This window comes from Suillus clintonianus, assembly GCF_016758775.1.
Source record: "Suillus clintonianus strain FC179 chromosome Unknown DEU56scaffold_17, whole genome shotgun sequence".
In the NCBI taxonomy this organism is placed as follows: Eukaryota; Fungi; Basidiomycota; class Agaricomycetes; order Boletales; family Suillaceae; genus Suillus; species Suillus clintonianus.
In genome coordinates this window covers 392,482-415,778 of record NW_024539241.1, presented here as the reverse complement: position 1 = coordinate 415,778, position 23,297 = coordinate 392,482, and the positions used below count along the sequence as shown (strand labels likewise).

At 48.9% G+C, this 23,297-nt stretch overlaps 9 protein-coding genes across 9 annotated transcripts; 5 read left to right on the top strand and 4 right to left on the bottom strand.

Moving 5' to 3' along the window:
• The first annotated feature begins 693 nt into the window (after positions 1–693).
• Positions 694–4,476, top strand: DEU56DRAFT_883469 (Sodium/calcium exchanger protein-domain-containing protein). Its single transcript, XM_041356139.1, has 7 exons — positions 694–2,698; positions 2,762–2,923; positions 2,983–3,649; positions 3,708–3,855; positions 3,921–4,037; positions 4,103–4,216; positions 4,266–4,476. Exons 1-7 carry the CDS (start codon positions 815–817, stop codon positions 4,393–4,395), a joined length of 3,222 nt encoding a protein of 1,073 aa, XP_041211243.1. The 5' UTR covers positions 694–814; the 3' UTR covers positions 4,396–4,476.
• DEU56DRAFT_788720 (CPSF A subunit region-domain-containing protein) lies at positions 4,477–9,118 on the bottom strand. Its single transcript, XM_041352483.1, has 16 exons — positions 8,790–9,118; positions 8,452–8,723; positions 7,924–8,403; positions 7,762–7,876; positions 7,707–7,708; positions 7,396–7,624; positions 7,203–7,348; positions 6,717–7,151; positions 6,189–6,663; positions 6,022–6,141; positions 5,815–5,968; positions 5,502–5,767; positions 5,202–5,450; positions 5,036–5,144; positions 4,806–4,989; positions 4,477–4,753 (listed from the first exon to the last, which is right to left on the bottom strand). The coding sequence occupies exons 1-16, from the start codon at positions 8,994–8,996 to the stop codon at positions 4,540–4,542; spliced, it is 3,657 nt and encodes a 1,218-aa protein (XP_041211242.1). The 5' UTR covers positions 8,997–9,118; the 3' UTR covers positions 4,477–4,539.
• Positions 9,119–9,264: 146 nt separating this feature from the next.
• DEU56DRAFT_731791 (Mdm33 family-domain-containing protein) lies at positions 9,265–10,376 on the bottom strand (the record flags this gene model as incomplete). The annotated part of the gene is made up of 2 exons (XM_041348233.1): positions 9,265–10,025; positions 10,082–10,376. The coding sequence occupies 2 exons, from the start codon at positions 10,374–10,376 to the stop codon at positions 9,265–9,267; spliced, it is 1,056 nt and encodes a 351-aa protein (XP_041211241.1).
• Positions 10,377–10,632: 256 nt separating this feature from the next.
• DEU56DRAFT_788713 (cytochrome P450 oxidoreductase) lies at positions 10,633–13,420 on the bottom strand. The gene is made up of 4 exons (XM_041352482.1): positions 12,981–13,420; positions 12,359–12,926; positions 11,355–12,310; positions 10,633–11,300 (listed from the first exon to the last, which is right to left on the bottom strand). The coding sequence occupies exons 1-4, from the start codon at positions 13,161–13,163 to the stop codon at positions 10,824–10,826; spliced, it is 2,184 nt and encodes a 727-aa protein (XP_041211240.1). The 5' UTR covers positions 13,164–13,420; the 3' UTR covers positions 10,633–10,823.
• A 470-nt stretch (positions 13,421–13,890) lies between these two features.
• On the top strand, positions 13,891–14,642 carry DEU56DRAFT_971605 (uncharacterized protein). Its single transcript, XM_041359460.1, has 2 exons — positions 13,891–14,037; positions 14,093–14,642. Exons 1-2 carry the CDS (start codon positions 13,954–13,956, stop codon positions 14,576–14,578), a joined length of 570 nt encoding a protein of 189 aa, XP_041211239.1. The 5' UTR covers positions 13,891–13,953; the 3' UTR covers positions 14,579–14,642.
• Positions 14,643–14,686: 44 nt separating this feature from the next.
• On the top strand, positions 14,687–16,129 carry DEU56DRAFT_870190 (UDP-galactose transporter; the record flags this gene model as incomplete). Its single annotated transcript, XM_041355608.1, has 6 exons — positions 14,687–14,700; positions 14,756–14,795; positions 14,853–14,877; positions 14,928–15,822; positions 15,881–16,020; positions 16,071–16,129. The coding sequence occupies 6 exons, from the start codon at positions 14,687–14,689 to the stop codon at positions 16,127–16,129; spliced, it is 1,173 nt and encodes a 390-aa protein (XP_041211238.1).
• DEU56DRAFT_186274 (phosphotyrosine protein) lies at positions 16,064–17,485 on the bottom strand. The gene is made up of 7 exons (XM_041344970.1): positions 17,299–17,485; positions 17,137–17,244; positions 16,919–17,041; positions 16,808–16,869; positions 16,617–16,756; positions 16,410–16,522; positions 16,064–16,353 (listed from the first exon to the last, which is right to left on the bottom strand). The coding sequence occupies exons 1-7, from the start codon at positions 17,382–17,384 to the stop codon at positions 16,287–16,289; spliced, it is 699 nt and encodes a 232-aa protein (XP_041211237.1). The 5' UTR covers positions 17,385–17,485; the 3' UTR covers positions 16,064–16,286.
• Positions 17,486–17,493: 8 nt separating this feature from the next.
• DEU56DRAFT_788695 (CobW domain-containing protein) lies at positions 17,494–19,270 on the top strand. The gene is made up of 9 exons (XM_041352481.1): positions 17,494–17,555; positions 17,607–17,674; positions 17,735–17,851; positions 17,904–17,970; positions 18,033–18,042; positions 18,095–18,283; positions 18,340–18,449; positions 18,504–18,550; positions 18,602–19,270. Exons 2-9 carry the CDS (start codon positions 17,652–17,654, stop codon positions 19,215–19,217), a joined length of 1,179 nt encoding a protein of 392 aa, XP_041211236.1. The 5' UTR covers positions 17,494–17,555; positions 17,607–17,651; the 3' UTR covers positions 19,218–19,270.
• Positions 19,271–19,311: 41 nt separating this feature from the next.
• On the top strand, positions 19,312–23,293 carry DEU56DRAFT_788692 (P-loop containing nucleoside triphosphate hydrolase protein). The gene is made up of 12 exons (XM_041352480.1): positions 19,312–19,660; positions 19,714–19,853; positions 19,904–20,484; positions 20,537–21,392; positions 21,447–21,611; positions 21,662–21,758; positions 21,808–22,219; positions 22,268–22,467; positions 22,524–22,652; positions 22,708–22,845; positions 22,897–22,948; positions 23,005–23,293. Exons 1-12 carry the CDS (start codon positions 19,408–19,410, stop codon positions 23,192–23,194), a joined length of 3,213 nt encoding a protein of 1,070 aa, XP_041211235.1. The 5' UTR covers positions 19,312–19,407; the 3' UTR covers positions 23,195–23,293.
• The last annotated feature ends 4 nt before the right edge of the window (positions 23,294–23,297 follow it).

Sequence of the window (23,297 nt, the reverse complement as noted above, 5' to 3'; positions counted from 1 at the left end):
ATGTTGCGTATTTGAGCATGAATTGCCCAGAGAATGTACAACGTTTGACGAAACGTTGGTGCGATGAAAAACATAATAATAGCAAAATATGTACCGCGTCAATATTGGCAGCGGAGAAAAGGGGGAGCATATCAGCAGTGTCAACGTGGATATGCCTTTCTTCCAGGTCAGCAGCACATAGAGTAAAGCGTGGCCCCTGTCGCGATCGGCGAATATTGAAATAGGCTTCAGACTGACAATCCTAAATTCTACTAGCTCAAATCTATACCACTGTGACCTGAACAGCAAGGTAAGCGATACAAACCCTCATAGAACGTAGACTTTCGAAATGAAATTAGAATTCGTCGTGGTGTTTGGGCGCAGAGCTACGATGATCCAGGTCCATCTAACGAGTGCAAGGTCTTTGAGAGGTCATTCCGTGAGCTGATAGATCTACAGTTGGAAATTCCAAAGCGGCGAAACAACTTGTAGTATCAAGGTCTGAGCGCAGATCTACCATTATCTTGTATTAATGCACCCCCTGCTCAAAGTGTACTTACCATGTATTGAGCGTACTCTAGGACAATCGATGTGTTTGTGCCATGCAAGTGTCCATGTCTGTGTGAGCTTGAAATCTGACGCGGACGTCCATACAACGACCCAAAAATAGATCTACCTAATGCAGAATTCGAGAACGTTTATATCCGAGTCTGTCTTTGGACTGTCTTCCTTGTATTGGGTCTGCCTCGGCCCTCGAAGTACCAGGCCATTGGAACGAGCTCACAAGTACCAGTACTAGTACCTACTCACGCAAGTAAACTCAAGTCTAGTCAATATGGATGACCACGACAACCAAGAGCTCTCCACGACCCCCACTCCAACAAGTCACCTCCATCTCCACCGCAGCAGAAGCCATAGCTCGCACTGGTCGCCCACTGAGACACCAACACATCACAATGTAGGGACGTCCTACTTTCCTTCTTCATCACCGACACCGCGGGCACCGTACCCTCAGTCATCAATGAGCCGTAGTTTATCAAACAGCCGCACCCGCAGTACCAGCAGCTCTCGTCGTCCTCGTCCTCTCATCAGAGACAACGACGGCGTGCTCAGCCAGGATGAAGAGCCTAGTTATGAAGACTACGTCAACGACAGAGGTGCTGGCGCAAGCAGAAACCGTGGCAAAGGCATTGTATCCTCACAAGATCAACAGGAACCGGAAGAAGAAGATGATGCTGATGAAGAAGAAGAAGAAGAAGAAGAAGAAAGGGACAGTGAAGAACGAGAGACAGGCTCGGAACATGGCGAATCAAACAACAGAGATGATGACGATCCCATTACAGTTAAAGATCGCCAGTCCCTCATCAATGTCGAGCACCCTTTTGGTTTGCCCATCTGGAAACCCGCGTTGTACAAGAAATCCCGCTCCGTCACTCGCCATGCAGATGCTGCCCTACACTCCGTCCCTTCTGCTCAAGCAGAGCGCCACCTCCTCCCGGGAAATATTTTCTGGGTTGTCTGCTTTGGCTGGTGGCTTGCACTGGCCTGCTTTGCTGTCTCTGCTTTGCTGTGTCTTGTTCCACTTGGTGGCAGACGCTACGCTGTCCTCATGTTCGGTTTGGGCTGGTACCTTGCATGGCCATTTGGTAAGTATGTAAAAGGGGATGCTGAGGGCGACGACGAAGAAAGCACAATCACACCTGAGGGTGTTGAGCCTAGTGGTAGCGCTAGCACTGTCGGTGGCAATCCATCCCTCTCTCGCACCCCCACCATCACTGCCAATACCACCAGCGAGCGAGCTCTTCTTCGTCCTCCAGCCCCCTGCAAATCCTACGGAGCTGCCCCAAGCCCAACCGACCATACGCCGTATGAAAAGATCTCCGCTGACTGGTTGGGCAGGGCCATCTTCTGGATCCTATTCACAACCCTCGTGGCCCCACTCCTTCTGCTCACTTGTATAGCCTGCTGGGCACTTATCATCACTGTCCCAATGGCCAAGCTCAACTGGGCTCTCATCAAATACATCTTCGCATCTCCTACCCGTATACGCTTCTGTGCTGCGCCACTCGTCCCCCCTAGTGCAGTCAAGACACCCCGTCTCGCAGCTGGTCAGGCTGTCCCCTCTACGTCTGGCCATAAGAGCACCGTACTGCTATGCGTCTATCGGGCCGTTGGATGGCAATACTACAAATACACTGTCGGGGGCGTTAACATCATTTTTGTCAACCTCCTCCCACTTGTCTTCTTCGTTATCCTCGATGGGTTCGTGCTCATGCCTATTGCAGAAGGTTTGGAGGAGGCAGGCGAGCATGTCCCTCGCATCCTCGCCCTCGTTGCCTCCAAGGCACTCATTTTCCTCATGAGCCTTGCGAGCGTCATTCCTCTCTCTTACTTCATTGGCATGGCTGTGGCGAGCATTAGCGCCCAAAGTTCTATTGGCATGGGTGCCGTTATCAACGCCACATTCGGAAGTGTCGTTGAAGTCGTCCTCTATTCTATCGCGTTGACTCAAGGCAAGGGGCATCTCGTCGAAGGGTCTATCGTGGGATCTTTATTAGCGGGAGTATTGCTGATGCCCGGTATGAGTATGTGCGCGGGCGCGCTGAGGAAGAAAGAGATGAAGTTCAATGCCAAGAGCGCAGGCGTAACAAGCATGATGTTGATCATGGCGTTTATTGGAACGCTAACACCAACATTGTTCTATCAAACATATGGGAATGTGCGTCTCTTCTTCCCTGTATATTTCTTTCGTGTAGCAACCATATACTGACCTTGCTTGCAGTTCCAGCTAATTTGTAGCGGATGTCCTGATGGCTCCACCCATGGCTCGTCCGAGTGGAGATGCGACCAGTGCTACTACCAACACCCTGACCCTGTCGAAGATCCATTTTATCAGTCTACAGTGAAGAGCCTCATGTACTTCTGCGCTGTAATTTTACTGTTTGTGAGTCCCCCTCTCAATTTTGGTGTCCTCAAAAATTGTAAACCTTGTACTCGCTGTAGTCGTATTTGATCGGCCTGTGGTTTTCTCTCCGCACACATGCAACTCAGATATGGCAGAATCCGCAACCGCTCCTGCAGCCCCTCGAGCTTCCAACCACGCACCCATCTCGTCTCTCGCTTTACCAACATACCCGTCCTCATTCCAATGCAACCACAACAACTACAGCGCAATCCCCGCCGTTCCAGATTCCACCGACTATTCGCGAGCCACGTCCGCGACCGGAGGAGTCCCGTGAACGGACACGACCGGAGGATGATTCTCGGTTTCAGACTCCGGCCCCACGTCTGGCCGCGGCAACGGCGAATACGGCGTCCCCCATTTCCCCTTCGCTGGCCCGACGTGTTTCCTACGCCCCTCACCCTACCCCCCAAAGTGCCCAATCTCAAGCACAATACACACCCCTTCTTGAGTCCGTTGACCATGCCATCAAGTCTACCGGTGCCCTGCCCCTGCCCTCTACTATGTCCACTGATGACTTCACGCGTGCCGTAGCTGTCGCGACCGTCAGCGCCCTCCGGCACCAGCACGCGCATACTCGAGCGGCCCGTGCGAGTGTCGTTGAGGAGGAGCATGGATCAGCACATGGCCATGAAGCGCCAGAGTGGAGCCGTGTAACGAGTGCAGCAGTATTGCTGTCATGTACGGCTTTATATGCCCTCATTGCTGGTACGCCCAAATTTTCATTCCCGATTTTGTCGTGGTTTCCGATTGATTGTGTCAATAGAGCTCCTTGTGGATATGGTGGATGTCGTGCTGAAAGATTCTGGCATCGAGGAAAAGTTCTTGGGGATCACTTTGTTCGCTTTGGTGCCTAATACCACAGAATTCATGAATGCTATCTCGTTTGCTCTGAACGGCAATATATCGCTGAGGTAAACTTTAGCTTAGTCGTCGCCCTTCACACCTGACCTCTCCACTTGTGATCGTTCTTCCCCAGCGTCGAGATTGGCTCTGCCTATGCCTTACAAGTCTGTCTACTCCAGATTCCAGCCATGGTTGCGTTCTCCGCATGGTATGCACCCGATAAAATGGGTGAGGTCGCAAATGCATTTACGTGTGTATCAAACCATACTCTTGAAGTTGCCGATGTTAATTGCGTTTACCGTTATCTTTACCCAGGCTCGTATTCCCGCGCTGGGACGTCATCGCGATCATCTTGTCCGTTTTTCTGATGACCTACACCTATATCGAGGCCAAGAGTAATTACCACCGTGGAAGTATTCTCATTCTGAGGTAAGTATCTATCTCGGGTCATATCGTACGATGTGTTGATGTGTCACAGCTACGTTGTCCTTGTTTCCGGATTTTATTTTGCCCCGCGGAACTCTAATGATCAAGAAGACATGGTTATGGCTGGAGATGTCGGAGCACTTTCTGTCATCTCACAGCTGTATGCGGCCTTCTGGTCGTAGACTAATTTCTCTTACCAAGGATACTCGCATTCGCTCGATATCAATACTCATACATTGTGGCATGTTTGTGATACGACCGTTAATGAAATTTAGAGTTGGTTTAGAGTGATCAAGTTGCAACTCCATATAATCCCCCTCACTCGATCAATGCATGCTTTGCATGCTCTCAAGCACCTTCTGAATCCTGTCTGCCGATATCGTGAGTCTTTCGGGCTCGCTCTGTCCATCCATAATCCGCTTGAGCGCCTGGGGCTTTCCTACAAATTGCAAGAAACGCTCAAGGAAATCACCATCGAGGAACCCGAAGGACGATGCATCCGCGTCGCTGCGACCGCGTGCATTCTTTGGCGTGCGGTACCTATGTGCCAAGTGAATTGAGTAATTGTTAAAGGCAGTGACTCGCGACGCACTTCGTGTGATTCGGCCCTTCCTGTTTCTGGATGTAGTTGGACAAGTTGCGTTGAAGGCCGGTGAGGTCCAAAGCAAGATCGTCAGCAAGATCAATGATCACACCGATAAGCCCGGTAGACGTGAAGAACAATTGTTGGGGTTGCATTGGCGTGTCTAGCGAAACCTCCTGGGATGACAGTGTCCCTGATATGTATGAGCATGTGAAAGTTATAATAAGGAGTACGCATACCAGGCAGGAACTTGTTCACCAAGTCTCCAAGGAAGTAATTGCCGTCTCTCTCCAGGAGCTGCCGCGTGCCCGAGTTCTGGAGACTGAAAGTAAAAAGGTTGTATTCACTCTGAGCACAAGAGAGTGTAAGTAAGTGCACTATGTCAAAAAAGGAACCTCGACTCACATTTGCACCAATCAGGGTGGAGTTGCTCGTGAGCTCGACACAGGTGGGCCATAGTGTGCCATAGTCTCTGGCAATCAAGTGCAGTCGGTTGTCCTCGAGCCGCAACATCGAGATTGAGCTGATTGCGTCGCCTAACAGAATGATGTCGCCGCGAGACACAAGACTTGTCACCAGATAGTTGTGGTTCCAGGTTGTTATCCTCGCCATTATCATATTTCCACTCGTTGTATCTATCTTGAAGAGAATGACCTGCGAGGCAAATAAGCGGCTGCGAGCATATTGTATAGGTAGATTCTTTACCATGCTATTGACTGCCGCAGCGATCATAGAATTCACGGAAGTCAAAGCGTAGGGGCATCCCTTGACGTCATGCGAGGTTACGACAGACATGTTTACCTGCATTGCATTCGACGTCATTTCCAAAACAAAAATGCGTCCCTTGGAGGCTTCCGTGTCTTCATCTTCGAGTGTCACCGCTGCAACACATAAATACGATCCGGAATCTGTTGTGAAGGACAACAGCGACGTCGACTCCTCGCCTTGCTCCAGATTGAAATGCCCGAGCTCTACACATATCATCAAGAAACTTCTTGGTGTGTTGAACTAAACTCACTATTGAACGATATGTCGTCAAATACTTGTATGGAGCCCCTGATCTCCTCCAAGTCTCCAATGCGGGCCGGGATTATGCAACGACATGCGACGGCAAAAACTCTAAGCGCCGGGATATGCGTAACGCGTAAGGGATTGTTGAGGCCGAGAGGTATCTGAGGACTAACTTTTAGCTGGACTCCAACGGAAGACAAGTCTAGTGACCTACAGAACGAATGTGCAATTTATCGAAGTTATTCACGTTCCCGAAGACCAGGCCATCGGAATTAGCGAGGACTATAGACGATGGGTAAGCCCTTGTACTCAATTCCGCGGCGGCTGCCACATCCTATGAATTCGTCGGTCACGAGCCATGACGCAAGAAGTGTCACAGACCTTAAGTATAAGCGGCGAATACATCAGCCTCTCTTTCTCCCAGAATAAGATTGCCGTCCGGCTTCCACATGCAAGCACGGTTTGTCTCGTACCGATCCGACACAAACGCATTGTTACAGGCAAACTTCCAATAGAGACCAATTTCTGGTCAAGCAGTTGATCATTTCGATACACAAATGACGCGACGGAACCATCCGTGAGCCCGATGAGTAAATGTGGGTGTGTATTTGACAACTTAAAGTCATCAGATGTGAAATTGTGCAACAGGAGTGAGCGGGGTGCGGAGGAGAGTACAGGGGTTGTTGAAATTGTTGGCATGGTTCCATCTGCAGGTTTCAGTGAGAGTATCTCGACGTGTTTAGATGTCCAGAATCCGACCACGATATTAAACGCGAAATCCTTGGTTGGATCCTGCGGAAGACACGAAACTGCGGAAATCTCCGCATCGCGGTTGTTGTGCACAAAATTGCGGTCCCTGGAATAATGCCCGACAATCAATCAAACCTTTGCTTAGATGCTCATACTCACCTCAGCTTGATAAATCGCTTGTCGTCCAGAGTCAGCAGCACCACCCTCCCCCAGTTGAGTGCAAGCACAATCTGGCTGGCGTTGACACTCGCAGCCACGACCTCTCGCCCCTTCCACAACCCCTCCTTACCGGGATCCGCGAACATTTCCAAGGTCCATGGTTCACCAATTCTCGTGTACTGTTGCAGGCCAGGGTCGTACTCAAGTAATAACAGGCCCTTCGAAACAACTTGTACAACAAATGCAGAGTCCGCATAGTCGGACTTGTTTTCCGCGTTGCGCGTGCGCCGAAGGATATTTGAGACCATGAGGGTAGGTAAATCGGTGATAAAACCAACGTTCTTGTCACCGTCGATGCTGGAGATCGATGAAGCGTTGTCAACACGAAAAACGTGCGTTTTCTGCAGAGTTGAGACTGCGATGTGGGCATAATCGCTTGTTTTCATCATCAGCGTTAGGAGACGTCAATACATATGAAAAACTTACGGGTCACGGTATTTCTCTTTTAATGGCCATATATTGGTGATATTCCCGAGTCCCTGAACTGTCGCTTTCTCTGAAAAGTCAGCGCCACTTCGTATGACTTTGATGCTCCCTGTATTTCTGCCACCTGAGCATGTTACAATTTCGTTCTGTAGCACTTCAGCCCCCCAAAACAGTGAAGAGTCATTTTACATACCTGTCCAGTACCATCCGTGTCAATCAACACAGCGTCAAGTATCGGAGCGAGGTTGTTGAAGGACTCCAGCTCGGTGACGTAACTCCCCATTCCAACAACGATATAACCCGGTACATCGTCCTTTCTACCCATGCTCACAGAGTTGAGCGCGTTTGGGCTGATAGTCGATATCGTGGATGGAACAGGCAATGTAGGGGCATCGAGCGCAGAAGATGGGGGTAGTGGTAATCTGGAGCAATTGAGAGCTACCAAAGTGCGAGCCAAGATAGAAAACTTGCTTGGCAAGGTAGGTTAATGTGGTTGGTGCAGACGTCTTAGTGAACATGATCAGCACAAGAACGACCAGGGGGTCTTGAGCAGACCTACCTCTCCGAGTGCCATCAGTGTCAGCGTCGTGCCTCCCATAAGGTTTAACGAAAGCAACGCGAGCTTTCCATACCGGTCCCCAATCAAGTACTTCCGGTCGTCTACATGACACCATCTAGCGGCAGGTGAGCCCGCAGTCTCAGTTCTGCGGACGGAACTCACGCAGTGACTTCTGCCCATGGCCATTCCACCGCAGCTCTAGCTTTCCTCTTCTTCCACTCACTCGCCTTCTCTTTAGTATTTACTTCTGCATCTCCAGTGGTCTTCTTCTTATCTGCACGTTTCTTCTTGCTCTCCCTCTTCGCCCGTGTTTCGATGTCCACAAAATCATACAGCATGATCTTACGCCCTCCGATAATAAGGATACCTCCTTCAAAATCATCATCATCTCCCTTGTAGGAGGGAATATGTATGATAGTAGGGGTTCCGTCATCATCCATGGCCGTACTAAACAGTTTACCTGGGACAGGGAGCGAAGGTAGGAGTGGTGATGGGGATGGGGAAAGCTGGAGGTCCTCAATGGAAAGGTCACGAGTAAGAAGCTGGAGGCGTTGTTGGTAGTCGATGTGCATCATGGCCAAGGTATACATATCCCGAGATGTTGATACAAAAGTGATGTCCAGAAGGTTGAGCTCAGAAATTCTGACGATCATGCATTAGTACAAAAGCGCGAATAATTTGATTACATACGATGCATCAAAGTCACGGTCATATCCTCCGTTTTGGTCAAGCACCACGACCTTGAGCTTGCCTGTGTAAGCGCTCACGACAGCCACGCCCCCTGACGGATCAACTAGAAGAGTGTGGCAGAACTCTGCTGGCCGAGCACTGCGTTCCGACAATGAGAGATATTTTGTAGGATTGATCTCCGTCGATCCTGCACCATTCACGGTAAAAGACAGGAATATAAGCTCTGGCTCCGGGTGATCGGTAAGCACGAGCAGGCTGATACTGCTTCTGCTCTAGAAAACGAGTCCCGCAATCTCACTTTAACATCACAGATATGTTGTTTGCAGGATGCTGCTCACCAAGACCGGCACAGCTCTGATAATTCTGATTCTTCCCCAGATGTCAATACCCTGTTGATGACGGAGCCCTTCTGGAAGCAGGGCATAGATGTCAAGCCTATTTGGCTTTGCGACGACAAGAAACTCCGAGGGCTGCTCATCCTTCAACCTAAATTTGAGTGAATCTACCACAGATGAAGCCGGGTGAAAGGTGGTAACGACCTTCATGGCGATTAATTGTGCACGCAGCTAGCACAGCCACTACATTATGGAAAAGGTACTTTGTCAGTTTTAAGTCACGTGAAGTTCCAAAGGCGACCGAGCCCCTATCGCGTGACCAGGCCATTGTCAAATTGGGGTACAATACTAGAGCTTGCAAGTCACATCATGATTGGGTAGCCTAGGGTCTATCTCTAAACGACTGGGTACACTAGCGTCGTGAAGCACTGGCTGGTGGGGGCTCGGCCTACGCGAGTATTAGTCCATCTCATTGATACTAACTTCCGAAAAGACTTCGGGCTACGAGGGTAACTGCACCACCTGCAACAGCACTGCCCACAACAAGCAGTACCTCGCGATCTTGAACATTGCGTGATATCGGATGCCACCATATCGATGCTTGCTCCGGCCCAGCGTTCACTTTTTCCCCAGCGACGGATGCTGTCACAGCTGGCAGCAGTGACACCGAACTAGGCAAATCTCTTGCATCGTATGCCGCCCTTTCCACAATCTCAGAGATCAATCTCTCCTGCTTTACCAATCGCTCATCCAGTTTCGCACTCCCAGCCTCTATCAAAGCTTGGGTCTCCGCGGCCATTTCTTCTACCTTCTTCTCGAACGTTTGCGCTAGTCTCCGCCTCTTCCAAGGCTCAATCACCACGATCGCCAGTATGAACACCACCACATTAACCCCAAGCACCATCATACTCCCATAGGTACTCGCACTTCGGATCTTGTCACTCCAAACTTGCTCCTCGTGGTACCTAGCCAGAATGGCGCGCATGAGCTCTCCAAACTCTCTGTCCAATGCATCTTCGTTTTCGGAGACCTTGGCCTTCGTCGCGACCTCGTGTTGTTCCAGGTGATGATCTGAACGCACGAGAGAAGTAAATGCGCTGACGTCGCCGTCTGTCCACGAAGATTTGCGCTGCAAGAGCTCATTCACTTGGCGCTGGGAAAGAGAACGCTGCAAGACAGCATCATCATACGCTGTCTTAGCCCCTCGAGCTGCTTGACGCGTAGCCTTGATTCTAGCCTCTTGGTCCAAATAAGTCTCGGTTTTAGTACAGACACAGTAATAAAATACAGCATACCTTGTTCAACCACCCGTTGTTTAAGCGCCTCAATCTGCTCGTACCCCGTTACGCGGTTGAGTTGAGAGCCCAATTTAAATAACTTTGTGGACGTTTTCTGCGTGAGCTCATCTGTGCGTTGACGGAGTTCGTCTGTTTGCTGTTTAAATCCAGCAGTTGCAAGTGACATCCAATCTCCGAAACGTTGTTTGATGGTGTCTAGATCGTATGCGGATATCTTGAAATTGAGTCGTCGAGGAGAGTCGGCAGGCTGGACACTTGGACCAGCTGACGCAGCTCCGGGTGATTCCCTCATGCCCTCAAGCACATTAGCATGAGTTTCCTGGTGGGGATGGGCTTGCGAGTCCTCTACACCAACGTTTGATGGGCCTGGAGATTGAGAACTGGTTGATTGTGCATTAGGGCGCAGACATGAATGAGAGAAAGTCCGTAGTTTGTTCGCTGGTCTCCATACCCTGCTTCGCAGCATGATAATGCCTGGACGAAAATGGTGAGGAATAAGACCGTGACAGCTTACGGTCCCGGGCCGCGCCGACGAACGACAAATCTGGTGATAGCAACTATCATCTTCCTTCTATTGGGTCTAGCCATGGGAGACAAGGTAATACCGCCAACAGATAAGCTACAAGAAGAGTGCAACAGAACGTAAAAATCGTGACATTTAAATCTATTGCAATATGATATCAGAGTGTCGTGTCAGTGGCAGAGCTAGCAGATAAGCAACCCAAACCAATAATCTCGTTTAGCTCCAAACATCCAACATCAGCCGCGAGCGCTCCTTCATCAGCTTAATCTCAGCTGCACCGTCTGCTTCACTCCCACCCTTTGCCTCACCCAAAATTCGCGCAAGAACTTCCTCCACTGCCTTGCTCATCGCTTTGGCGTCACCACAAATGTACACATATCCCTTCCCATTAAGGATGGCATCGGCGATATTCTTACGGTCGTCCCAAATGAGGTCCTGCACGTAAATCTTACCACCGTCCGGCTTGTATGGTGGCTCCCGTGAAAATGCGCAGTGCATCGTGAACTTGCCTTTCAGCTCGGCAGTGTACTGTGGCCACTCGTCTTTGTAGAGGAAGTCTTCCGTTGATTTACGGCAACCGTAAAAGAGAGAGATTTGACCCCAGTCTGCCAGAGCATCATCACCGTTCTTCTCAAGTGTTCGGCGGGCAAGAGCGACACGTTCTTGGATGAACCCTCGGAATGGCGCAACACCCTGAGCCGTATCTGTGAGCGGAAAGCTACAAAGCACAATAACGATTAGACTTACAGTGCCAGGTCCAACCATGATGATAGGGCTCTTGGGGTTTGTCGGTAGCCGGAATGTAGAACGGCGGACGTGGACTGGGACCTTGTAGATATCCTCGGCCTTGTGTGCCCCGCGGGGACCCTCGATAGCATACACTGGCAACGACACCTGTTCGAGTCCCTCACTATTGGCAGCGGTCTCGCCATTAGCGGCGTGCTTGACATTAAGCAAGAAATTTGAGCCAACGCCATGCACCCAACGAGGAGCAGCGAGCTTGTTGGCAATGGACTGGTATTTGAGAACAACGGCTGTCACGTGCACGGATGTAGGATTAAGCTTCGGGCTGCTCGAGATAGAGTAATAGCGAGGTTGCAAACGAGGGATTGATGAGATGACAATATCGAAGGGAATGGCCCAGGCAGTTGTGTTCTGGGGCGTAGGGTGTGCGTTAATATCATTGCCCGCAGCCAGTTGAAGAACTTCGCCAAGCTTTAAACATCCATTCCCGACAACAGCTGCATACTCCTCCTTGTTCGAGGTAAGGTTACGCATGAATGCATCAGCCTCAGGAGTGGGCGCAAACTTGGCAAGAGCACCGAGAATTTGACGACCGGCGACAGCACTGATGTCAATATAATGACGGAGGACACTGATATAGGTCGAAGGTACAGGGAATGGAACCTTGGCAAGAGCAGGGTCGAGCGAATCGACGTTTATGACGGTATCTCTCTTGCTGTAGAGTCCAAGTGCACAAAGGAGACGATCGACCTCAACGTCAGGGTTGAGAGGCCAGACGCCGACATGATCGCCGTGTTGATATGTGATCCCGGAACCTTCAATGTCAAGTTCGACATGGACGCAATTACGATCTCCGCCAACCTGGAAGAGTTCGCGAGAAATCTTGACCGGGGAGGCGTACGGGTTCTTAGCATCATGGATGCCTTTGGTCTTTGTGAGGGCACGTGCAGAAAGTTCGCCTACAGACCAGAATGAGAGGTGTACAGAAATGGACAAGAAATCCTTACCAAGATATACTTTTTCCGGAGGGTGGGACTCTAGTTCGGTAACAGCGAAATCTGGGGTATCACCACCCTGACCCTCCTCTACACCTAGAGCTTCAGCGAATGCAGGCCAAAAAGTGTCCTTCCACTCCAGGTAGTCCTCTTCCATGCTCTTATCGTCATCTCCCTCACCACGCTCGCCGATCCTGACTGCGCCCATTTTGGTGAGTGCATCATCTACCTGGCGTGCTATGGCGTTGTAGTGTTCGTAAGTCCTGTTTCCCAAACCGAAAACGACATATTTGAGGCCCTCGAGTTTATGCTGACCATTGCTATACTCAAAAGCAGAATCGGTCAAACTTTCCATGAGCTGAACTGCGTTATCGGTGGGTTCACCCTCGCCGTAGGTAGCCATGACAAAAATGACACAACTATCATCGGGAATTTGATCCATATTCTCAAAATCGTATTCCTCGGGGTCGCAGACAAGAGATGTGAGACCAAATTTGGTTTTTGCCTCTTTGGCTATGCGGATAGCATATTCCTCGGCAGTACCAGTTTGTGAACCATAGAATATGATGAGACGTTTTTTCTGACAAGGAACTCAGATAAATGACACATCGGTACGTGAAAGGTGATAACTTACCCCTTCCTTCATTTTAGCAATAAAATCCCGGGGGTTTCCGTGACCATTTGCATGCTTTGAAGGAGCAACCGGGACAGCTTTAGGTGTCGAGGAGGAAAATATTGAATCACGGAAAAGGTATGCGGCAGCTAGGACTACGCCCAGTGCAAGGATTGCAACGTCCGAAGAGGACGCGACAGCCATTAGTGGACGAAGCCTGGAGTGAATGATCGCAGTGAACAGGAAGAAACCGAGGGAAGAAGGTCAACAAAAGCAGGAATGGCTGCTCGGGTCAAGAAACTAGTTAAAGGACAAGAAGGTAGTGATGAGGCAGGCACTGAAATACCGACGGACGTGGCGAATGATTCGATTTCTCACGAAAATACAAAATAGGAAGGTACACCCAATATTTATGTTACCGACGACCCTACTTAGTCAGCATTATAAAACACTTTTTTAACAATTAAAATTCAATTCTGAAACTAGGTTAAGCCTGAGATTGACCAAGAGTGGCTAGCCGAACGGGGGAACATTGTACGGTACGTACTACACTGCATGTACTAGCTAAACTAGTTGATTATCAACGAGCGCGATACCAAAGTTGATTGATACCCACCTGTGCTGGCATCGGAGGACCCAAAGCGGCTTATAATTTACTATTACTTTTCATATCTACCATACGCGTAGTCGGCAAAATTCACAACCGATGATAGCCAGTAATTTTGAGGCTGCACCCGACGGCCCTCTCATCGTGCCACTTCGCGAACCACAGTACTGTGCGAGTCAATTAAGAAAGTTCGACGTAGAGCCTGGGTTGTCCGATTGATCGCATTCAGATGCACTGCTAACATGGTCTACGTGGCGGCTCGGTTGTAATTCGGCAATCTTAGAAAGGAAAACTGATAAGATAACTCTTCAACTTACTCGTAATCCTCAAGAGATTGGTAGGACATTCAAATATGTTTGCCGTCAGCCAGCTTTAACCGTGTGTAGCATGGATTCACCCTGGGAGGAAGACCCACAAACAGATCATGCCACTGAAGCAGACTGGACAAAACTCTCTAATGAGTTCACAAATGTACGTGCACCCACAGAAACTTCGTTCTTCTCTTGATTTATTTTTCCATCTATAGTCTGGATATCGAGAAGGAATAATCGCAGGCAAGGAATCCGCACTCCAAGACGGTTTCGACGCGGGTTTCGCTCGCGTAGGAGTTCCGATAGGTCGTGAATTGGGATCTATGCGTGGCGCAATCTCTGCGATCGCATCATTCTTGAGCTCAAAAAGCCAAGAAGAATCAACACCTCTCACAACCGCACGCGAAATATCATCTTCCCTCGCAGGCGTTCGCTTTTCTGATATTGCTCCTGTCGATCACGAAGCAGAGCAGCATGCTAGAGAACATCTTGATGCAGATAATGATGATCCAATCGGACAGAGTGAGGAACTTCTGCAGAAGAAACAGATGGAGGGTTTAGAAGATATGCTGCAAAGGCTCACTGCTGGCGCTACGAGTATATCATCGCATGATAGGCCAACTAGAGAGGATGTGATCCGCTTAAAGGAAGGTGTTCTTGCGCTGAGTGACCAGCTGGGCTTGGACATCATATTACCCTAGCTTAGGGTTAGGGTTACATCCCATTGTGACACGTACTACAGGTATAACACGCGTTAAGTAGTACACTCAACTTGGTTCAACACCTAATTTGCCTTGCGTGCCTGTACGATGTCGGTCCTTCGGTATGCCCTTTTACTAAACGACCATGTATCCGTTTTGATGAGCTTTCAACGTTAGGCTTGGGCTATGTGTTCTCGGAGTCTACTCCATGTTTCTAGTATGCCAATTTCACTAGTTCTGACGAAAGACACTTGCTCACCAGCGTTATGCTCAGCTATGGGCCGTGGCGCAGGAACGACGTAGGTTCAGCCTATATATATTAAATGCAGCAACTGAGACAGCCTTTTAGTATCAGTTCCGTTCCAATACATAGACGGACAATCAACAGACAAGTTCAAGTCTGCCCTCTTCCTTGGGACCTGCCAGAGTTTCCTGAGCTCGCTGTCTGCCCTCGCATACATAGTCATCCGTGGAAAATCAGGGTCATCACTATCGTCTCTACTGGGTCTAAATATCGCCTCCCTGACACAAGCGAACGGTTCATCCAATGCCAAAACCAACGGATCTTCAAACACCAAAGTCAGCGGCCATGCCCATTCTTCACCCACATCCAAAGTTCTGCTCTTGCGCTACCTACAAATATCGGCTTTCATCACAGTAGCCGCTCCATTTGGCTTCGCAGCCCTCTCGTACATAACTTATCCTACAATGGTCTTGGGGAAGTCCTGCAAGCTCGTCCCAGTGATGCTCATGAACTTCGTCATGTACCGGAGACGCTTTGCTCCACATAAATACGTCGTCGTCGCAATGGTCACAGCCGGCATCAGTGTCTTTATGGGCTTCGGCAATGAACAGCCGTCCAAGGCTTCATCTAATGGCGAGCAAGGGTCTCATGGCCAGCTGATTGGCGTTCTCTACCTTGTCATTAACCTCATTCTCGACGGCGCGGTGAACTCGACGCAAGATGAGGTATTCGTTCGGTACAAGGTGACCGGGCAACAGATGATGCTCTGGATTAATCTGTTCTGCACGCTGTTGAGCACCGCGCTTGGAACGCTTCCTTTGCCGCACATCCCTGTACTTCACCCCTCGAGCAGTTCACAATCAGAGTTTGCAAATGCAATCGGGTTTATAAGGACACACCCCTCTGTCATCGGACCACTAGTCCAATTTTCTTTGACTGGCGCTCTGGGGCAGCTGTTCATCTTCGAGACATTGCAACATTTTGGATCGCTGACTTTAGTGTTCGTAATCCTTTTCTGGGGTTTTATGTCACGCTTTTTGCTCATCACAAATTCGCAGAATGATTACGTTGACAAGAAAGATGTTCACCATGGTTCTCTCTGTGGTAGTTTATGACCACAAACTCACCTTCGGGCAGTGGGCAGGGGCAGGTATTGTGTTTGGAGGTATCTCGGTCGAGGCGTGGGTAAAACGCAAAGGTCAGAGCCTTTGCTGCTGCGCGTGCCTTATGCCTGATTGCTTTCTTCAGAGATCCATGCAAAGCGGCTTTTGCAGGAGAAAGAGAAGGCGAAGATCAAGTCACTATAGATCATACCCAGTTCAAAACTCGATTACATTAAACTCCAACAGAAGTTATACCATTCATCATGACAGAACACGAACGACTTCTAAAAGCAAGTATACAGTAGTAGTAAACTAAACAGAATTGACCTAAGGAAATGAAGAAAGCTCAGGGAAAACACGATCATAAATCCGTTGCCATTGCATCGTCCCCTTCCCCGTCGACTAATGCCCTTTTGCGGTCTTCCTCTCTGATGAATTGTCAAGGAACGCAAAGGACAGGGGGTATTTCAAGAAATGGACACACCTGAATTCCTCTTCATCGTCATCGTCTCTCTTCCTCCGGGAGACAACTCTTTGCATCTGCCCTTGCGGAAATCCGGCAACAGCGACGGATGCCTTGTATATCGACTCGTATTCCTGGGGCACAACTCCATTAGAATATAAAGCTCCCAACAGAACGCTTCGTCGCGGTGCAACACAAAGGCTCAAAACGCAGGAATGCAAAGCTGACCTTGATCTGTGTCAAGAAGCCACCGTTTGGCGAGATACAGTAGCGGCGATTTTGAACAAGATGAAGAGCATCCTCCCATGACAACTGACAACGACGCATGACGAACATGACAACAAAGGCAGGTGACAGGGAAATCCCGCCTTAGTAAGTGGACTGAGTAGGCACTGCTAACAATCAAGCGCAGAGCGCACCATTGCAGTGAACTAGAACTGTGCCATTTGCATCCAATGATTGGGAAATGAATTTATCAGCTCTGACCGACTATTAGCATGTTCATGGAATATCGTGCGTTAGATACGCACTCCGGGAACAGACGAATGACATTCTGGTCTTCGTTATCCTCCACATCCAGTACCAAATACTGGAAATGTTCCGGGAAACGTGCTTTCACGGAGAAGGCTTCCTTCTTATCGCGTATACAGACTCTGGGGATAAAACGTGAAAGCATAAAGGCACACCAAGTAAGAGACGCGTCGATTAATCAGTTGGGCCGTCGATCCAAAGAGGGTTTAAACTTCACATATGGGTGACGCCAAGCGAGGTGAGCACCTCGAGCGATTTTGATGCTTGGAAAGGGCCTAGTAGAAGGCCAGGAATGATCTCTTGACATTCCCGACGCATTTCATATCTAACAAGTGGAGCACATTCATAGCGGTGGCACAAGAGCGTGTGCGGCGCATACCTCCATTCCACATCTCCTGGTCCTTGAATTAGGTTTTTGAGTGGCTCATCTGTTAGGGGAAATGCATTATTTGAAAGAGTTGACATAGTGGATGAAAGATATGGATGAGCACTAGTGTGCCATAAAACGGAAAGCAAGACCGACGACTTAAGAGTATACCGTAAGGTTCGGAAGCAGTACGAACACCATCCGCATCGAGTAGACTCTGCTTCACGCCCATTGTTCTACAACTTCGACTGATCCGCTCGACCAGACCAGTAAGTCATCTCCGCATAATCGTTCACTTTGCTCATGCACTGTAAACTCAGTTTCTAAGACCTAATCCCAAAGTTATAGCATTTAAGATCAAAGTCATGGACTTCGATGATGACATACCGTATGTTCGCGGTATGTTTTAGTTTGTCGCTCGCTTGCATTGTTAATGCCTGCTTACAAGGACGTTGATCGAGCATGAGGATCAAGCGCCTCAAACGCCCGAATCCGCCTCAACCCGTCGAGTACCATGCACAATCATCAGTGGCTTTCTTGGGGCGGGGAAATCTACCTTGCTGAGGTACGCTAAATACTCAGTGCCATGCGTACCATGCATTTACCTCATCTATTAGGCGTATTTTGACAGAGCGTCACGGGTATCGGATAGCCGTGATTATGAATGAATTTGGCGATACTTCAGTGAGTAATGATTTGAATCTGCTTATACTTATTACTTGCATCTATTAAACATTCATTGGAAGAGCATCGAAGGTTTCCGTTACTATCCTAATGATGTGAAGTTCTTCACTAACATTAAGTATAGCCAAAGCTATCAATATCTCCTCAGAAGATGACCCAACAGCAGAGAAGTCACAGGAGCTCCTTGAGTTGGCCAATGGATGCCTATGCTGTTCTATCAAAGACGCTGGCGTAGCTGCCATCGAGAAACTTATGCAAAGGAAAGGTGCCTTTGACCATATCCTACTAGAAACGACTGGCCTTGCTGATCCTGGTAGGCAGTCGATGTCTCATTTTCCATGTGCTACATATAACTTTTGTGTCTCCTAGGTCCCATTGCGTCCATGTTCTGGCTTAATGAGGAGTATGCCGAGGGTTTAGGTCGACAGATTGCCTTGGATGGCGTAGTTTGCGTTGTCGACGCTGTCTTTGGTCAACAGGTACATTGGCACTTGTCTGACGTGTACAAGTTTCTTCTCTAAATTACATCCTAGCAAATGGAAGAAGACCATTCTGTCGACGGCATTGGCGAAAGCCTCAGGTAATTGTGAATAATATTTTTAATTTGGCTAACCACTTACAGCATTTCCAGACAGATAGCATGCTCAGACGTTATTTTGCTGAACAAAGTCGATCTAGCATCAGAAGAGCAGTTGCGCTCGACTGAAGAACTCATACAAAGGGTCAATCCCTCTGCTCCAATTCACCGAACTATTCGTGGTCAGATCGATCTGGCGTATATCATGAATATCAATGCATATGCAGGAGGGACAAAGGGGTTGCGATCTACACAACACCAACATGGCGACGATGACAGTCATGACCACGTGGAACCCGCCACCTCCGCTAAGCACTACGAATTGCGTGGTATTTCTAGTCTGCAGGTCGCTGTTCCTACGTTAACCCGCCGTCGTCTCGAAGAACTAGACGAGTGGATACGTACGGTTCTATGGGATAATCGAATCCCAGACGATGTTTCTCAGACTGCACTATCGGAACTCAAGGTCCTTCGCTGTAAGGGTCTTTTCGTGATGGAATCTGGGGAGCAGTACGTTCTGCAGGGCGTGCAGAATATGTACGACCTATCCGTGGTAGAAGGGGATGTTACAGGTATTCCCGATTCAGGGAAGTTGGTGTTGATCGGGAAGGGTCTAGACGAGTCAGTTAGGCAGAGTCTCAATAGATTGCTAGTAGAACGCTCAGCTTGACACGTACGGTTGGCAAGCGCTTCCGAGTACTAATGATTTCCTTTTCCGGTTGATATGGCTCGTTTCCGAAAGTGCACCCTGCAAGTCATAATCAGTCATAATCAAATAATTAATAGGCCGCCTACCATCAAGCTTTATACAGAGACTTTACACACACGCTACACACATCCTTACTCACGCAGGTACACATATGGGATCAACAAGTACATCGATGGAGGTCTCGGACCCAGCTAATGTTCGAATAATCACGACTCTCGGGCATGTCGATCACGGAAAGACTACACTGATGGATGCCCTTCTCGCGGCAAACAACATTATTTCTCATCGGATGGCGGGTAAACTGAGGTTTCTTGATAGTAGAGAAGACGAACAGGAACGCGGGATCACGATGGAAAGCAGCGCAGTATCACTCAAGTTTCAGGTCATGGGGCGACCCGACGAAGGTACCCATCTCACCATGATGCATATGCCAAAGAATAGTAATGGACATGCCCAGAAAGGTCCACAAAGACATATATGGTGAATATGATTGATACTCCAGGACATGTCGATTTCTCGAGCGAAGTCTCTACTGCGTCTCGGTTGTGCGATGGTGCACTAGTCCTTGTTGACGTCGTTGAAGGTGTATGCACGCAGGTGGGCAAGTCCGTTTGTGACAAAGAATACATCTAACCCCAGTTGTGTAGACTATTGCTGTGCTTAGACAGGCATGGGGGGATAACCTCCGCCCGATACTCGTCATCAATAAAATGGATAGACTCATCACGGAGCTGAAGTTGGCGCCCATTGAAGCTTACCAGCATCTTTCACGACTGATAGAACAAGTGAATGCTGTTATGGGCAGCTTTTTTGCAAGTGAAATGATGGAAGACGATCTTCGATGGAGGGAAGAGCGCGACCGACGGCTTGTTGAAAAGAAGGATCAGCTTGCAGATGAAGCCGAAGCGGCCGCCAATGACACAGATGAATTCAAGGAGAAAGACGATGAAGACATCTACTTCGCGCCGGAGCGGGGTAATGTAGTATTTGCATCTGCCATTGATGGTTGGGGTTTCAGAGTTGGGAAATTCGCCCAGCTTTATTCTGCAAAGCTCGGGTTCAAGGAAGCCAATCTAAGGCGCGTTTTGTGGGGCGACTTCTATCTCGATCCCAAAACCAAGAAAGTTATCAGTCACAAGCATCTACGCGGACGCTCATTGAAGCCATTATTTGTCCAATTTGTGCTGGAGAACATCTGGGCGGTCTATGACGCCGTTGTGATGAACCCGTAATCATCATCTTTCCATATGATGCAACATGATATGCTAATAGATCTCTAGGAACACAGAGAAAGTTACCAAAATCGTAACAGCTCTCAATCTGAAGATTTTACCTCGGGAGCTGAAGTCAAAAGACAGCCGACAGTTACTGTCCACGATTTTTATGCAGTGGCTTTCACTGTCTACATGCATCATTCAGGCGACTATTGATGTCGTTCCTTCCCCTCCTGTTGCCCAGGCAATTCGCATCCCCAGAATGCTTTATCCTAATGTATTCGACAAGAGCATACAGCCAAAGAACAAATTAGAGCAGGATCTGTTCACGTCCAACTTCGCGCCAGACGCAGTTGTGGTTGCGTATGTAAGCAAAATGTTTGCTGTTGCAGCCAAAGAACTTCCGGAAAACAAGAAACGGCCTGTGACAGCGGACGAGCTACGTCAGCGGGCGCGAGAAGCCAAAGAAGCACGGGATAACAGCACTCCTATCCCAGAGACTCTGGACCCTCCCCATGCAGCTCCAGACTCTCCTCCCGGTGTGGCTCTAGGAGAGTCGAACGCTTCTGAGGAGTCTGAAATTATTCTTGGCTTTGCACGACTGTATTCCGGGACGATACGCACTGGCTCCACTATATACTGTGTGCTGCCAAAATACGACGCCTCCCTTCCTCCAAATCACGCCCATAATGCTGCACATCTTATTCCGGCCAAGATTGATGGATTGTACGTGATGATGGGCCGGGAGCTTATCCCTGTGGAGAGTGTCAGGGCAGGGAACACCTTTGCAATCAGGGGTTTGGCAGGCAAGGTCTACAGGAATGCCACGCTTTGTGCACCACAAAGCATAGGTTTTCCAGAGGGCGCGGATCCTGTCCAAGTGCAAGATAGTCTCATCAACATTGGTGGTGTCACTCGCACGGTAAGCATCACGCAAGTGTTTGTATCTTACTGGCAATCAATATTTTCATCATAGGTATCCCCTATAGTGCGGGTGGCACTTGAACCTGTCATCCCTTCTGATATGCCGAAACTTGTCGCAGGGATGAAGCTCCTTGCTCAAGCTGATCCCTGCGTGGAAACCTTTCAGCAACAAACTGGAGAACATGTCATTTTGACCGCAGGAGAATTACACTTGGAGGTATGATTTGATCGCCCACTGTCATCTCCTTTCATTCACCCTATTCATAGAGATGTTTGAAAGATTTGCGAGAGAGGTTTGCTCGTGTGGAGATTCAGGCGTCTAAACCAATAGTTCCTTTCCGCGAAACCGCTGTGAAAGCCCAAGGTATGTATAGTCTCCAACGCATCGTCTCGCTACTCACTTTTGGGGATAGATATGGCACCTACGAAGACGCCGAATGCTGCCCGTGGAACCATTCAGGGTGGAAGCTCACAGAACTTGGTCACTTTTTCGATTCGCTCGGCGCCCGTTCCCGATGTTATCTTGCAATTCTTGCTGCATAATTTAACGACTCTCAGGGAATTGCAACAGGACGGCCAAACCGACAGGGAGACCTCCGGTGGTAGTATCGATATTGTTTCCGAGAACGAACTGGTTGGTGTTCAAGGCGATGTACTCCATACTCCAAGTGTTAGAGCGGACCAATTCTGGAATGCACTAGAAGAGAGGTGCAACGAAGCTGGCGGGGAATGGGCGAAAATTTGCGACAGAATCTGGTCATTTGGTCCTCGTTACGCTGGGGGCTGTGTTCTTATTGATAATCGCAAAGATACCACACCGTTATCGTGCGTTACCTGTCGTGTCACTTGCGGTGTCATTAACGTTGTGTTCAGGTTGAGGCGTCGCCTCTCACGGAATTATTCAACTCGGTCTACGGATACATCTGGCAATGATGTTGATTTTACGGGCTACGTTGAGACAGGCTTCCAGTTAGCTACGTTCCAAGGACCGCTTTGTGCTGAGCCTGTCGAAGGGATGGCCTATTTCGTCGAGTCTATTGACGTTGATGCCGATGGCGTCCAGAAGGAGATCGGTATGTTCTTCACAAGTGTTTGACCTCAAGATATGATAGCTGAACATCTTGAACAGTCCAGAATAGGTTGTCACAAGTGACAGGCTCTGTGATATCAGCAGTGAGAGATGCCTGCAGAAATGGACTGCTTGATTGGTCTCCTAGGCTTATGTTGGCGATGTATTCGTGTGATATTCAAGCCTCGAGTATGTGATCCACTGGTCAGTTCCAAAGCTTATGTTCATTAGAGTTATTTTTCAGCGGATGTCCTTGGGAAAGTCTACGGAGTAGTTGCGAGACGACGTGGTCGAATTGTGGCTGAGGAGATGAAGGAGGGGACTACGTTCTTCACAGTATCTGCTCTTCTTCCCGTTGTGGAGAGTTTTGGTTTCGCAGACGGTGAGCTTTAATGTGCAAGCTCGGATAAGATAGTCTCATGCCGTGATGCAGATATACGCAAACGAACATCTGGTGCTGCAAGTCCACAGCTAATTTTCAGCGGGTGAGTGATACCACCTGTTGGGCTTTTGTAGGTCATTAAAATGTTTGGACCACAAGATATGAATTGCTCGACCAAGATCCTTTCTGGATACCAACGACTGAGGAGGAGCTGGAAGACCTGGGCGAGAAAGCAGATCGAGACAATATCGCAAAAGGTTACATGGACAGCGTGCGAGAGCGGAAGGGTATGTTTGTAGATCGAAAAATTGTGCAGTTTGCAGAGAAGCAAAGGACTCTGAAACGGTGAGATTGGTGGACTTCGCTACCCTACATAGTGCTGTCCCGAGTTCCTTGTCCTTGGCATGTAGTCTACGATAACACGATATGAACTTGTGTTATTACGTAATGAC